The 14706-nt window shown below is 45.4% G+C and overlaps 1 protein-coding gene across 3 annotated transcripts in view; it reads left to right on the forward strand.

Moving 5' to 3' along the window:
• The window catches only part of snap25a (synaptosome associated protein 25a), a 54084-nt gene that overhangs the window by 31011 nt on the left and 8367 nt on the right, over positions 1 to 14706 (forward strand). For 2 of the 3 annotated variants that reach the window (XM_055872276.1, XM_055872278.1), the window contains exons 4-6: positions 667 to 715; positions 2829 to 2946; positions 10987 to 11106. In XM_055872276.1, coding sequence (XP_055728251.1) covers positions 667 to 715; positions 2829 to 2946; positions 10987 to 11106 — 287 coding nt within the window. Of the gene's footprint in view, positions 1 to 666; positions 716 to 2509; positions 2628 to 2828; positions 2947 to 10986; positions 11107 to 14706 lie in introns of all 3 variants that reach the window. The other variant, XM_055872277.1, reaches the window with a different exon arrangement.

A 14706-nucleotide genomic window follows, 5' to 3' on the forward strand; every position in this document is an offset into this window, starting at 1 on the left:
CAAGCAACTGCATTTCCAAATACATAATGATGGAATCAAGGTGTATCTATCTCCATCTATGTGGTTTGCATAAGGTGTTAGTGTGAAGCCGAGCTGAAGGGTTCAGTGCAGTGCATTATGGGGGTCGTGTTTTTTACTACTTCGGGATTTCTCTGGGAACCGGAATGCTAATTTACAGAATAAATTATAGGGTGGCAGGTAGCCTAGCGGTTAAGCTTGTTGGCCCAATAACCAGAAGGTTGCTGGTTCAAATCCCCTAATTGCTCTGGATAAGAGTGTCGACTAAATGACAAAAAAATATAACAAATATTTACACACTGCAGTGGCTGCTTATTGCTCGCCCCAAATGTTGATGTCCTCTTCCTATACGAATATGAAACTATACGAATATGCTAATGTTATCAGGCTGTTGCGATTCGGACAATGTTACCCCTATTGTGACATTTTTTGGTTGAGAAAATCGCAAGACCTTGATCTAACTTTGTCTAAAGCGTGAGGTGTTTTTTTTTCTGATGGTGCCGTCCTGTTTTTCAATCATGTTGCCTTGCCCTCTAATCTCCAATCTGTATGGATTCTGTATACTCCCTTACTGATCCTACCTCTCTCTTTCTCTTTATTTCCTTCCTTTCATCTCTTCCTTCTTCTCTGCGGTTATTCGGGGAGTAGAGTAAAGATGCTGGTATCAGGACTTTGGTTATGTTGGACGAGCAAGGAGGTAAGTGTTGGATGTCTTCTGGAAGGGAAAACCAATGGGACTTTGTGCCCCGCCTTGCATCTGATGTTTTGCTATGAATAACTTAACAGTGCATGCTTTGAAGTGGTTAGCTAGAATGACAGACTCTGCTTTATATTTCAACGTGAGTTATTTTCAAGTGCTTTGTACATTGAAATAGACATATATATGGATGAAGGTACAAAAACACTCAAATAGCAATATTTTAGATACCCATGTAAACAAACAGAGATTTTCTTGATGGTTGAATTGTTTCCTGTGCACTTGCTCGTATCCATTAAGTGGGCAATCCCCCCCCCCCCAAAAAAAACAAAGAATTTACACCTGATAATGACCAATAACAAATGTTATTTAGAGAAAATAATTACAGGGCCTAAACCCTGGCATTACTACTGGTTTGTTGTGCTTGGAGGGATTGATTAGAGGACATAATTGTCTTGCCGGAAGGCATTAGCCTCAATCCAGTCTTCTGATTGGCTGTAATCAGTAATCCGTTCCTTTTGGGGAAATCCCCCTGACCGAGGACCTTAATTACACTCTCAAAGTCATCTGCTCATTCCTCTATCATCATCCCTCTATCCACTCATCCCTTCCTTCTGCAGTCCATCAGTCCAGCGCTGCCTCCACAAAGCCAATTTAGACTGCTGGATGGTCGCTGAGGTGGCCGTAAGCCTGCTTAGCTGCTCTCTGACTTCTGCTTATTGACGGTGCCGTAGTGGAGAAGCCTGGACTGATGCAGTACACAAGGCTTGAATCAGTCACAGAATTAAATAAATTAAAAAGGGCCGAAAAATATAGGGTTTGTGAACAAAGAAATTGATTATGTTGATACTGAGCGAAAAAAAAATACCCGTTCAACATCACCTTATTTCCATTTGACGTTCCTCTTAGTTGCCGCTGTTCAAGTAAAGGTCACATGACTTAGTTGTTTCTACAGTACGTGTGTATAAAAGCATGCCGGGGATTTTACAAAGGTGGACTTTATCAATTGGCTTAGCCTTGACTGCATTCCTGACCTACTCTACTCCACTTTCCAACCTCATCTTACTATAACACATATGCTGCATGTAATTTCTACGCAACCTCCTAAACCACAACATCAGAGTTGTCCATCCACCCACCTACCTACCCGCTATCATTAATCCCCTTCCACACATTTTGTTTTCAATTCATTCACTGCAGGGAATTCATTGAAATGCAATGTCTGAGTTGAGAAATCCTCATATAAAAGATGGTCCATTTGAATTCATGATAAACTTTCTGCTGAATTGCCTGTATTGATAACTGAATTGACCCCAACCCTGCCCGACATCACACCAATAACATCCATCCAGCTACCATGTTCATGCCTTGACCCGATGTCCACACTGCCCATGAACAGCTCATCTCCGAGGGGAATGATACTGTAGTATAGGATCGGTAGGATTTCAGATTTGCCCCACGTTTCCGTGATGCTACAGCCATCGAAAACCGTTGATGATGATATCTTTAGATTTAAAAAAAAAATCCCCTCGCCAATGAGTAATAAACCACAAATATTTTGTTTTGCGTACTTTCAACACTAAAAGGCTTCTGTAAAATGAAATTCAAAAGAATATATTGAAACTGACAGTCTCAGTATCCAGTACTCTCTGGCGTGAAGATGCATGCTCTCAATAGAAACTCATATAGATTATATCATATTGTACACAGCTCAGTGCTGCTCATGACTCATATTTTTCTGTCAAATAGTCAATAAAATTCATTCCACTGCTGTCATCCCTTTGTCCTGACCAGAACAACTCGACCGTGTTGAAGATGGCATGAACCATATCAACCAAGACATGAAGGAGGCCGAGAAAAGTTTAAAAGATTTAGGGAAATGCTGTGGTCTTATCATATGTCCCTGTAACAAGTAGGTACTGACCCAACGAGCCCAAAGGTTCTTCACTTGTGGTGGCGTCCATTTTTTCCCCCTTTCGTCACAGTGAGTGTCTGAATCTGTTGTCTTCTCTTCTTTGTCTTCTCTCCTCCTTCCTTCTTTTCTTTCCTTTCCTTTCCTTTCCTTCTCACGTGCTTCGTTCTGTGGGGGGATAAATGACTTGTGTTTAATCAGAGCAACTGGAGCGCATCGAAGAGGGAATGGACCAAATCAATAAGGACATGAAGGATGCAGAAAAGAATTTGAACGATCTAGGAAAATTCTGTGGTATTTGCTCCTGCCCATGTAACAAGTAGGTGATGCTTGCCTGCCTGCCTGCCTGCCATTAACCAAGGTAGAATTGACGTCATAGTGGCCAGTAGTGCGTTAGTCTGCTCAAGCTCTAACCAGACTGACTCCTCCCATCAATCCTCTGATCCTCTCGTAAGACATCTTGACACACATTCACACATACATACAGTACCATTCAAAAGTTTGGACACACCTACTCATTCCAGGGTTTTTCTTAATTGTTACTATTTTCGACATTGTAGAATAATAGTGAAGACATCAAAACGATGAAATAACACACATGGAATCATGTAGTAACCAAAAACAGTGTTACACTTATTTTATATTTGAGATTCTTCAAAGTAGCCACCATTTGCCTTAATGACAGCTTTGCACACTCTTGGCATTCTCTCAACCAGCTTCATGAGGTACCTGGAATGCATTTCAATTAACAGGTGTGCCTTGTTAAAAGTTAATTTGTGGAATTTCTTTCCTTCTTAATGCGTTTTAGCCAATCAGTTGAAGATATCCCTATTTGGTTAAAGACCAATTCCATATTTTGGCAAGAGCAGCTCAAATAAGCAAAGAGAAACGACAGTCCATCATTACTTTAACACATGAAGGTCATTCAATCCGGAAAATTTCAAGAACTTTGAAAGTTTCTTCAAGTGCAGTCGCAAAAACCATGAAGCGCTATGATGAAACCGGCTCTCATGAAGACCGCCACAGGAAAGGAAGACCCAGAGTTACCTTTGCTGCAGAGGATACGTTCATTAGACTTACCACAAGACAAACGATACACACCTGTCTCTAATTGAGAATCATACCAGGCCGAACACAAAAACCAACCTAGAAATACAAAACATAGACTACCCACCCAACACTCACGCCCTGACCAATAAAGACATACAAAACAAGAAAAAACAGGTCAGGAACGTGACAGAACCCCCCCCTTAAGGTGCGAACTCCGGGCGCACCAGCACAAAGTCTAGGGGAGGGTCTGGGTGGGCGTCTGTCCACGGTGGTGGCTCAGGCTGAGGGCGAGGTCCCCACCCCACCATAATCAATCCCCGCTTCTTTATCCCCCTCCCAATGACCACCCTCCCACTAACACCACCTAAATGAAGGGGCAGCACCGGGATAAGGGGCAGCACCGGGATAAGGGGCAGCACCGGGATAAGGGGCAGCACCGGGATAAGGGGCAGCACCGGGATAAGGGGCGGCAGGTCCTGGCTGAGGGACTCCGGCAGGTCCTGGCTGAGGGACTCCGGCAGGTCCTGGCTGAGGGACTCCGGCAGGTCCTGGCTGAGGGACTCCGGCAGGTCCGGGCGTAGGGACTCCGGCAGGTCCGGGCGTAGGGACTCCGGCAGGTCCGGGCTGAGGGACTCCGGCAGGTCCGGGCTGAGGGACTCCGGCAGGTCCGGGCTGAGGGACTCCGACCGGTCCGGGCGTAGGGACTCCGGCAGGTCCTGGCTGAGGGACTCCGGCAGGTCCTGGCTGGACGGCTCTGGCAGGTCCTGGCTGGACGGCTCTGGCAGGTCCTGGCTGGACGGCTCTGGCAGGTCCTGGCTGGACGGCTCTGGCAGGTCCTGGCTGGACGGCTCTGGCAGGTCCTGGCTGGACGGCTCTGGCAGGTCATGGCAGGACGGCTCTGGCAGGTCATAGCAGGACGGCTCTGGCTGGTCATGGCAGGACGGCTCTGGCTGGTCATGGCAGGACGGCTCTGGCTGGTCATGGCAGGACGGCTCTGGCTGACTGAGACGCACTATATGCCTGGTGCGTGGTACCGGAACTGGAGGTACCGGGCTGAGGGCACGCACCTCAGGGCGAGTGCGGGGAACAGGAACTGGGCACACTGGACTCTCGTGGCGCACTCTAGGCCTGGTGCGTGGTACCGTAACTGGAGGTACCGGCCTGAGGGCACGCACCTCAGGGCGAGTGCGGGGAACAGGAACTGGGCACACTGGACTCTCGTGGCGCACTCTAGGCCTGGTGCGTGGTACCGGAACTGGAGGTACCGGGCTGGAGACACGCACCATAGGGAGAGTGCGTGGAAGAGGAACAGGGCTCTGGAGATGCACTGGAAGCCTGGTGCGTGGTGTAGGCACTGGTGGTACTGAGCTGGGGTGGGAAGGTGGCGCCGGATATACCGGACCGTGAAGGAGGACACGTGCTCTTGAGCACCGAGCCTCCCCAACCTTACCAGGTTGAATGGTCCCCGTAGCCCTGCCAGTGCGGCGAGGTGGAATAGCCCGCACTGGGCTATGCAGGCGAACCGGGGACACCACCTGTAAGGCTGGTACCATGTACGCCGGCCCGAGGAGACGTACTGGAGACCAGATACGTTGGGCCGGCTTCATGGCACTCGGCTCGATGCCCAACCTAGCCCTCCCAGTGCGGCAAGGTGGAATAGCCCGCACTGGGCTAAGCACGCGTACTGGGGACACCGTGCGCTTTACCGCATAACACGGTGTCTGACCAGTACGACGCCCTCTTACTCCACGGCAAGCCCGGGGAGTTGGCTCAGGTATCCAACCCGGCTTCACCACACTCCCCTTTAGCCCCCCCCCCCCCAAGAAATTTTTGGGTGAGCCTCTCGGGCTTCCAGCCTCTCCTATGTGCTGCCTCCTCATACCAGCGCTCCTGGGCTGTGGCTGCCTTCCTCTCCTCCCGAGAGCGGCGATTCTCTCCAACCCTTCCCCAGGGTCCCTTTCCGTCCATGATCTCCCAAGACCATTCCTCCTGTGTCCAGTGCTTTAGTTCCTTTTCTCTCTCCTCAATCCGCTTGGTCCTGTTATGGTGGGTGTTTCTGTAAAGGCAGTCAACGTTGTTCTCCTCCTCAAACGAGGAGGAGCATGGATAGGACCAAGATGCGGATTGAGGGAAATAAGCCATCTTTTAATGAAAACAGCAAACAAGACACTACAGAACTACAAAACAACAAACGTGACTAACCTTCAACCGTCCATGTGTGGACACAGGAACAAACACCCACAAAACCCCAGTGAAACCCTGGCTGCCTTAGTATGACTCTCAATTAGAGACAAACGATACACACCTGTCTCTAATTGAGAATCATACCAGGCCGAACACAAAAACCAACCTAGAAATACAAAACATAGACTACCCACCCAACACTCACGCCCTGACCAATAAAGACATACAAAACAAGAGAAAACAGGTCAGGAACGTGACAGGTTTGGGATGAGTTGGGCCGCAGAGTGGAGGAAAAGAAGCCAACAAGTGCTCAGCATATGTGGGAACTCTTTCAAGACTGTTGGGAAGCATTCCAGGTGACTACCTCATGAAGCTGGTTGAGAGAATGCCAAGAGTGTGCAAAGCTTTCATCAACGCAAAGTATGGCTACTTTGAAGAATCTAAAATTGAAAACATATTTTGATTTGTTTAACACTTTTTTGGTTACTACATGATTCCATATGTGTTATTTCATAGTTTTGATGTCTTCACTATTATTCTACAATGCAGAAAATAGTAAAAATAAAGAAAAACCCTTGAATGAGTAGGTGTGTCAAAACTTTTGACTGGTAATATATGTGCACACATACACACACAACATGATGTCACACACACGTTCTGCACACACACACACACATGCACACACAGACAGTGGTGACTGACAGGAGCCTCAGGTCCTCATGGGTCTCACTCTGGTAATAAACCTGGACAGGCCTCTAGACGTATCCCAGAATATTTTGTGGAATCCACAGACTCGGCTCGGGAGCTCCCCACAGGCCCATCTGTCACAACCAACAATCAACAAAGGTGTGAGAAGAGTGTATGGAGGTGTTCAACCCCTTAACAATGCAGTGTTAGCTTATACAGCATGTAGACTATATTGGAGTTCCCCTCAACAGCATAATAGCCAAGCTGAATACTGCCCACAAATGTCCAAACACTTGCTGCCCCTAACTATTAATGCTAGACGGACAGGACAGACTTTCTATGGCCCCTGAACACACCAACCTACCAAGTCTTGACTCCTATCCATCAACAAACCAACATCTCCTCCACTTAGATCAGGCCAAAACTCATCAGCAGGGGCTTCTCCAAGCACCCTTCTCCAGGCACCCTTCTCCAAACACCATATTCTAAGTGCCATTCTCCAAGCTTCCTTCTAGTCCAAGCAAACGTATCGTCAGCACGCTTACATGACAGTCCGAGTGTATAGAACAGCACCATTCTCCTCCCTCCTCTTGCCAGACTATCATAGCCACTGTAGTAGCCACTATTACTTTCATAGCCACTATTGTTACTATTACTTTCATAGCCACTATAGTTACTATTACTTCCATAGCCACTATAGTTACTATTACTTTCATAGGTACTATAGTTTCTATCTAAGCCACTATAAGATTCCATGACTGCTTGTCACTTTTCTTCGTCTGCATGTGAATACCACATGGTCAGACACCCAAACAACCTGAGATCTGCAGAATAGATCAGTAATTGCACGTCATGCAGACAGATCTCTGTCTCTCTCCCTGCAACTGTGTACTCTGCACACCCAACCCACGAATGACTACTGACTGGAATGACTGGAGAGCATGTCCATCGAATGCCATGCATGCTGATGATGCAACTCATATTAATGGTACACATGTTGAAAAAATGATGCTGATGATGTTCATGATGAACTCCTGTTATTTGTCATATAATTGGGTGCTAAATTGGGTCACATTAATTTGCCACTTATGGTAGTGACTGGAAAATGAGAATAAGGGATCATCAGTAATTGTCATAATTATAATAAACATAAAATAACATTCATTTTTTAATCAAATCAATTGCTATTGGTCACATACACATGTTTAGCAGATGTTATTGCGGATGTAGCAAAAGTATTGTGTTTCTAGCTCTGACAGTGCAGTAATATCTAACAAGTAATATCTAACAACAGTGCAGTAATATCTAACAAGTAATATCTAACAACAGTGCAGTAATATCTAACAAGTAATATCTAACAACAGTGCAGTAATATCTAACAAGTAATATCTAACAACAGTGCAGTAATATCTAACAAGTAATATCTAACAACAGTGAAGTAATATCTAACAAGTAATATCTAACAACAGTGAAGTAATATCTAACAGTTTCACAGCATATACCCAATGCACACAAATCTAAGTAAAGGAATGGAATTAAGAATATATAAATATATGGATGAGCAATGCCAGAGCGACATAGACTAAGGTACAGTAGAATAGAATATAATTATACTGTATATACATATGAGATCAGTAGTGCAAAATATGTAAACATTATTGACTAGTGTTCCATTTATTAAAGTGGCCAGTTATTTCAAGTCTATGTATATAGGCACGAGCCTCTAATGTGCTAGTGATGGCTATTTAACAATCTGATGGCCTTGAGATAGAAGCTGTTTTTCAGTCTCTTGGTCCCGGCACTTCATACACTTCATACATACCTCAAAGTGCTTGTATAGGAAGAGAGAGACGCAAACAGGTTATAATAGGCTACTAAAACCAAATTATTATTCTAAAAACAAGTGGATACCACGCTGCATTGCCTATGCAGTGGCCTACCACCACTTCCACTTCCACAGAGCACTGTGGTAACTGTGTGCCGTCTTCTTCCCATGCAGCCCCAGGGAAGCAGCTCAGATCTAGGTCAGCCAGATCATATATACTGTGGGCAAGATACCCTGTTGACTGAAACCCAGGGCTACGTTCTAGATATCTAGATCTATACTGGAGACAAGAACTCGATCCACTGGATTTAACCTGTATTGTTGGTCTCTATTCCTCCTCCAATCATATTAAATGAATCTTCTTCACTAGTAGGACTATAGGGACTAAATGTTTTATCAGCCAGTGGATCAAAAGAGTTAGTTAACCCTGATGAGGTGTCTCTCTTGTTGTCTGATTGACATCATATCCAAGTACAGTAGGTAGAGTTCTAAGTCCATGGAGGGTATACGGTATGTGTTACTAAAACAGATTCACTCTGATCAGGGATTTGGGAGTTTCTCACAAAAAACAAACACATTTTTACCTCATAAAACGAGAGAGTGATAGAGAAAGTTGCAAATGGCACGTCGAAAGAATTGGATAACCTAACTGTTGCATGTAAAACAAATTGTATAAGATAACTGAGTCAAGTGAATGTAGGAGGAGAGGAGAGTTAACCAGTGTGCCTGGCTGTGTGTGTTTACCACAGTGGTCTTTGTAATCATCGCCTCAGTCCATTTCTATAAATACTAGCTCAGCGGGAGGGCTCAGAATCAGCCATCTTCTCCATCGTCTGATAAAACAAGAAATATCTACCATCCTCGAGCTTCGAGGTTACAGAAAGTCTTAATCCAACCAAGCCATTTGGTTACTTAGAGGAAAGACAGACATAGTTTTAGGGAGAGGGAAGAAAGATAAGTCAAGATAGACATTATAACTCAGGGTCCTCTTATAGTCCATGTTGAATGTTATTAAAATGAATAATTGCATACAAAATACAGTATGACATACATTTCACACAGACAATTTGTGATGGTGGTAAATATCTTGACTACTGCAGTGTACTTATAGACTCATTAAAGGGAGCCTGAAGCATAGACTCACCCAGGGTCTATGCCACCATAGAAGCTGCCTGTCATGTTTAGATCTCTGTCTGACACAGTACATAACAAATCTAGATACACCTACATCATTTGTTTTACATTCATCTTGGTTAACCTGCTAATAATTAACCTACTAATAATAATATTACATTTTATTTATAAAGGGCAGGTACTGCAGGTACTGCATAAATATTACTTACCACCTGAAATAGAGGAGGCCAACATTTTGTCAAACCACCCCATCATTTGACTAAGAAGGCCTTAATAATGCACTATTCACTGATCGACCTTAAAGGGATACTTCCTGATTTGATCATCTACTTCCCCAGAGTCATATCCAACTCGTGGATGCCATTTGTATGCCTCTGTGTGCAGTTTGAATGAAGTTGCTAACAAACATTAGTTCAAATGCTAACTAGCATTACCACAATGACTGGAAGTCTATGGTAACTGCTAGCATGCTAGTAGATACCATAGACATCCAGTCATTGCCAACATCCCAAAGTATCCCTTTAACGCTACCTATTATTTTTTATTTAACTAGGTAGTCAGTTAAGAACAAATTCTTATTTACAACGATGGCCTACCGGGGAAAACTGGGTTAACTGCCTTGTTCAGGAGCAGAACGACAGATTTATACCTTGTCAGCTCGGGGATTCGATCCAGCAACCTTTCGGTTACTGGCCCAAACGTTCTAACCACTAGGTTACCTGCCGCCCCAAATTAACCACCCCAAAATAACCTACCCTAGATAGATTCACAAAGTGAACAAAATAGTTGACATTAGAAAAGAAGTGTACTCTTGTTATGTCCCTCCGCTTTGTTTTCTTTTCCAGTTCTTCCCCAAACACTGTGGGAGTCCAGTCCTTTTATTCTATGTTGTCTGTCTGCCAAGCCCTTGTCTCTCTGTTCTGTGTCACATATAGCCACACTGAGGCTGCGTCTTAAATGCCACCCTATTCCAAGAAGTAGTGGATGTGTGTTGGGAATAGGGTGGCATTTCAGATGCAACCTGGGTCATACCATTGTGAGGAGGGGGGCGGGGGGCATTTCAATGTGAAGGAATGCTGGAGGGTGGAGGAGGGTGGTAAAAAATGAGTTATCCCAACTGTTGTTTACAAAATGCATGTAAATATTTAAGAGGTCAAATTTTTCAGCTGGGAAAAGGTATGTGTCTCAGCATACTAAACTTGCATACTAAACATACTAAGCCTGAGTACAGTGTGTTATATGCCATTGAGATATGACATCGCATCACACTAACAATGTTAAGACTAGAGAATGAAGGAATGACCAAACCCATGCCTGCTTTCTTTGCTTTGCTTGGTTAGTCTCTAGTCTTTGACTTGTTTCTCATATTTCTATGTGGCGGAATAAATCATGATGAAACAGCTACACCTGATAGATAATATATCTAGTCCTGATTAAGCTTCACCCTCCTCTTCCTCGACCCCCCCCCCCCCCCCCCAGGATGAAGAGTGGTGGCAGCAAGGCTTGGGGGAACAACCAGGATGGGGTGGTGGCCAGCCAGCCTGCCCGTGTGGTGGACGAACGTGAACAGATGGCCATCAGTGGAGGATTCGTTCGCAGGTGAGGGAGGGGGCTGTGGAGGGACCAGGTGGGTTGATGGTTAATGTAGGGGGCAGGTGAGGGAGGGGGCTGTGGAGGGACCAGGTGGGTTGGTGGTTAATGTAGGGGGCAGGTGAGGGAGGGGGGCCGTGGAGGGACCAGGTGGGTTGGTGGTTAATGTAGGGGGCAGGTGAGGGAGGGGGCTGTGGATGGACCGGGTGGGTTGGTGGTTAATGTAGGGGGCAGGTGAGGAGGGGGCCGTGGTGGAACCGGGTGGGTTGGTGGTTAATGTAGGGGGCAGGGATATTCAGTTGTTTGGGTTTGGGGGAGCTGTATGGAACGGAGAGTTTGATGGGAGTCGAAGGTCCCCAAAGGAGGAGAAATCAAAGGTGAAATATGTATGGCTACCTTTATGAATTATATTATTCAATATGTAGTGTGTGGTTTTGTTCTTCTGTCCTTGTGGGTACTTGAAATCCCCAAAAGTCCCCACAAGGATAGTAAAAGATGGAAAATTATCCTTCGTGAGGACATTTCCCAAGTCCCAGCGAGTGTAGCGTGGTTCATTCTGCGTTGTGTAATTCTTAATGAAGACGCTGCCACAACTGATGGTCTGCTCGTTGAAATCTTTTTATTTGCCCTGCACACGAAGAGACAACACACACGTTACCCTTGGTGCAGTCACAGCTCTCCGGCACCTTGCTAACCGAGGGTCAGGCAAAAGAGCGCCAAAAGGAATTAACAGGTGCTGCGTGCACACACTCGCTGCACCACAGCATATACAAGTAAAACTATACAGAACATAATTCTGACAAAATAAAAGACATACCTGCACACGAAGAGACAACACACACGTTACCCTTGGTGCAGTCACAGCTCTCCGGCACCTTGCTAACCGAGGGTCAGGCAAAAGAGAACGATAAAGTGGTATGGGGATACAGATAACCCGCGATGGGCCAAACCAAAATATACAAAACTTTTACAATCACTTGTATGTACAATATTGGTATGAAAAAGTGTTTGTACACCAAATAAAAACATTAGCTATGCAGCTGTAATTAAATAAAAAAATACACTGAATTATTATTATTATTATCAGATTATTAACATCCCCTCTTGACCTGGCCTATTTGAATTGGTCCTTGTTTGCAATTTGGTGCGTAATCTAGGGGAACAACATCACACTGCTACATTCACCCCCACTGTTTTACACTAGATTATAGACCCAAAACAAAACACATTACCTCAAAGGTAACAAAGCAAAGAAAGAAAAAAAAATTCACACCCACAGGGCGACAGAGTAACCCAGTGTAGTCCCTTAATTCTAGACCCACAAATGGTCGATCAGCTGAAAAGCTATCCCGCGAAGGATTAGGAAAAATAAGGGGTAGCTAATCCCTTATTCAACCGTATACGAAAAATGCCATATACATTTTATGCCGATGGACTACACACAAAGTTACATGAATTGTCAAATATATTAGACAAACCCACAAATCATTCTAAGACATGCTTAGATTTCCTACATTCCTACAAAAGAAAAGGTAGGCAATATCCTACCGTCACTGAGAAACCAAGAACTGTTTCATTTCCTGTGTAGACATAGTTTGGATTAACCTATCCACTGGCTTAATAAGTCTACCCAGTCTAGTCCGAACACCCTCACCCACAAACCTAGCAGGAATGTCACAGACAGCACTAACCCTGCTCAGAGGTCTAACCTCAGGATGGGGAGTACTACAGATCCGCATCTCCGGAGCCAGCACACTTTCAGTTACCGACTCAACACTAGTAGTGTCAGACGACTGATCAGAATCCTGGTAGATTGTCACAGACCACACTGACGAAGCATCTTCAACCAAGGTAACATCATCCACACTGAATGGAGTTTCGCAATCAGAACTCTTGTAGGCTTCGGGGATATCTCTCTGGTCCACTTCTGCTGAGCACACCTCACTTAAGGGGACTTCATACGGTTGTTCCACCTCACTTCCATCAGCCGGGACTTCACCATCCTCTTGGAGTATCCTCCCAGAAGACTCAGGAAAGCCTGCTACCCAGTGGACAGTCCTGGCGTCACTCCCATCCATTTGGCTGGACATTGCAGACATCTCAGAGATCACGTCACCACTCGATAGAGATCCGTGACCCTCAGGTTCCTCCCACGAAGGTAAAGGCAGAAAGTTGACTGGCATAATCAGGTTCCTATGCACAGTTTTGATGCGTCCAGTGGTAGGGTGTTGGATACGATATGTGTTCAGTGAGCTGTTCTTTGCAACCACTATGTACACCACACTCTCCCAGCGATCAGCCAGTTTCTTCTTGCCCCTCTCCCCCTTGTTAGCAAGTAGAACTCTATCTCCCTTCTGCACCGAGTGACCCTTAGACCGTCTGTTGTAGACCTCGGCTTGTCTCTTTTGTTGCTTACTGGCATGCTGCTGGGCCAATGTCATGGCCTCTCTCAGATCCTCACCCAGAGACTGGACATACTTATCCACATCTACTGTGTCCCCATCCAACAGCACACTTTCAAACATAACATCTACCGGCAACCTAGGGGTGCGTCCGAACATCAAGAAGAAGGGTGGAAACCCAGTAGTCTCATGAACAGTGCAGTTATAGGAGAATGTCAATGTGTTCAACATCTGAGGCCATTTAGCCTTAGACCTAGCTGGCAGAGCTCTAATCATCCCACCCAGTGTGCGATTCAGACGTTCTGCTTGACCGTTACCCATGGGATGATAAGGTGTGGTGTGGGACTTTTCAACACCAGATAACTGAAGTAATTCTGCAATAAGTAAACTCTCGAAGTTTGCACCCCTGTCAGAATGGATGCAATCAGCGAACCCATAAATGCAGAAGAAATTATTCCAGAGAACACGAGCAACAGTCTTAGCAGACTGGTTTGGACATGGATACGCACAGGCCAGCTTAGTAAAGTGATCAGTCACTACTAACACATCAATAGACTTGTTGTTTGAATCTTCGGCAGTCCAGAAATCAATACACACAAGTTCTAAAGGTGCCGTTGTCACAATGGAGACAAGTGGAGCTCTTGCTTCAGGCTCAGGTGCTTTACTCAACACACATCTCTTACAGTGGGCCACATATTCCTTGACATCCTTCTCCATAGATTCCCAGTAAAACCGCTGTCTCGTGAGCCACAATGTGCGCTGCTGACCCTGATGACCAGCATCATCATGAACTCCCTTCAACACAAGGCCTCTCAAAGACACAGGTACGACATACTGGAATATTTTCTTCTTACTCACTGGGTGTTTTGAGACACGATACAGAATCCCTAACCGCGTGGTGAGTTTCCCCCACTGTCTTAGAGTATAAACTGTTTCTTTAGCTTCAAAGACTCGCTCTCTCCTAGATGGGCGCCGGCCTCTATCTACAAAGAACATTACTCTGCTGATGATAGGATCCAGTGACTGGTTATCATACAGCTCCTTGTGTGTAAGGACAGGTAAAGGGCTCTGACCCATGGACATCAACTTCTCAAGGTGCTGCACATGTGAAACGGACCTCACTGTGGCACCATCATCCCATCGGCGATGGGCTTGGAGGACAGCAGACACCTCTTCACAGGAAACCAACCCACTGACATCGTCTCCA

This window comes from Salvelinus fontinalis, chromosome 20 (genome assembly GCF_029448725.1).
Source record: "Salvelinus fontinalis isolate EN_2023a chromosome 20, ASM2944872v1, whole genome shotgun sequence".
NCBI classification, from domain to species: domain Eukaryota; kingdom Metazoa; phylum Chordata; class Actinopteri; order Salmoniformes; family Salmonidae; genus Salvelinus; species Salvelinus fontinalis.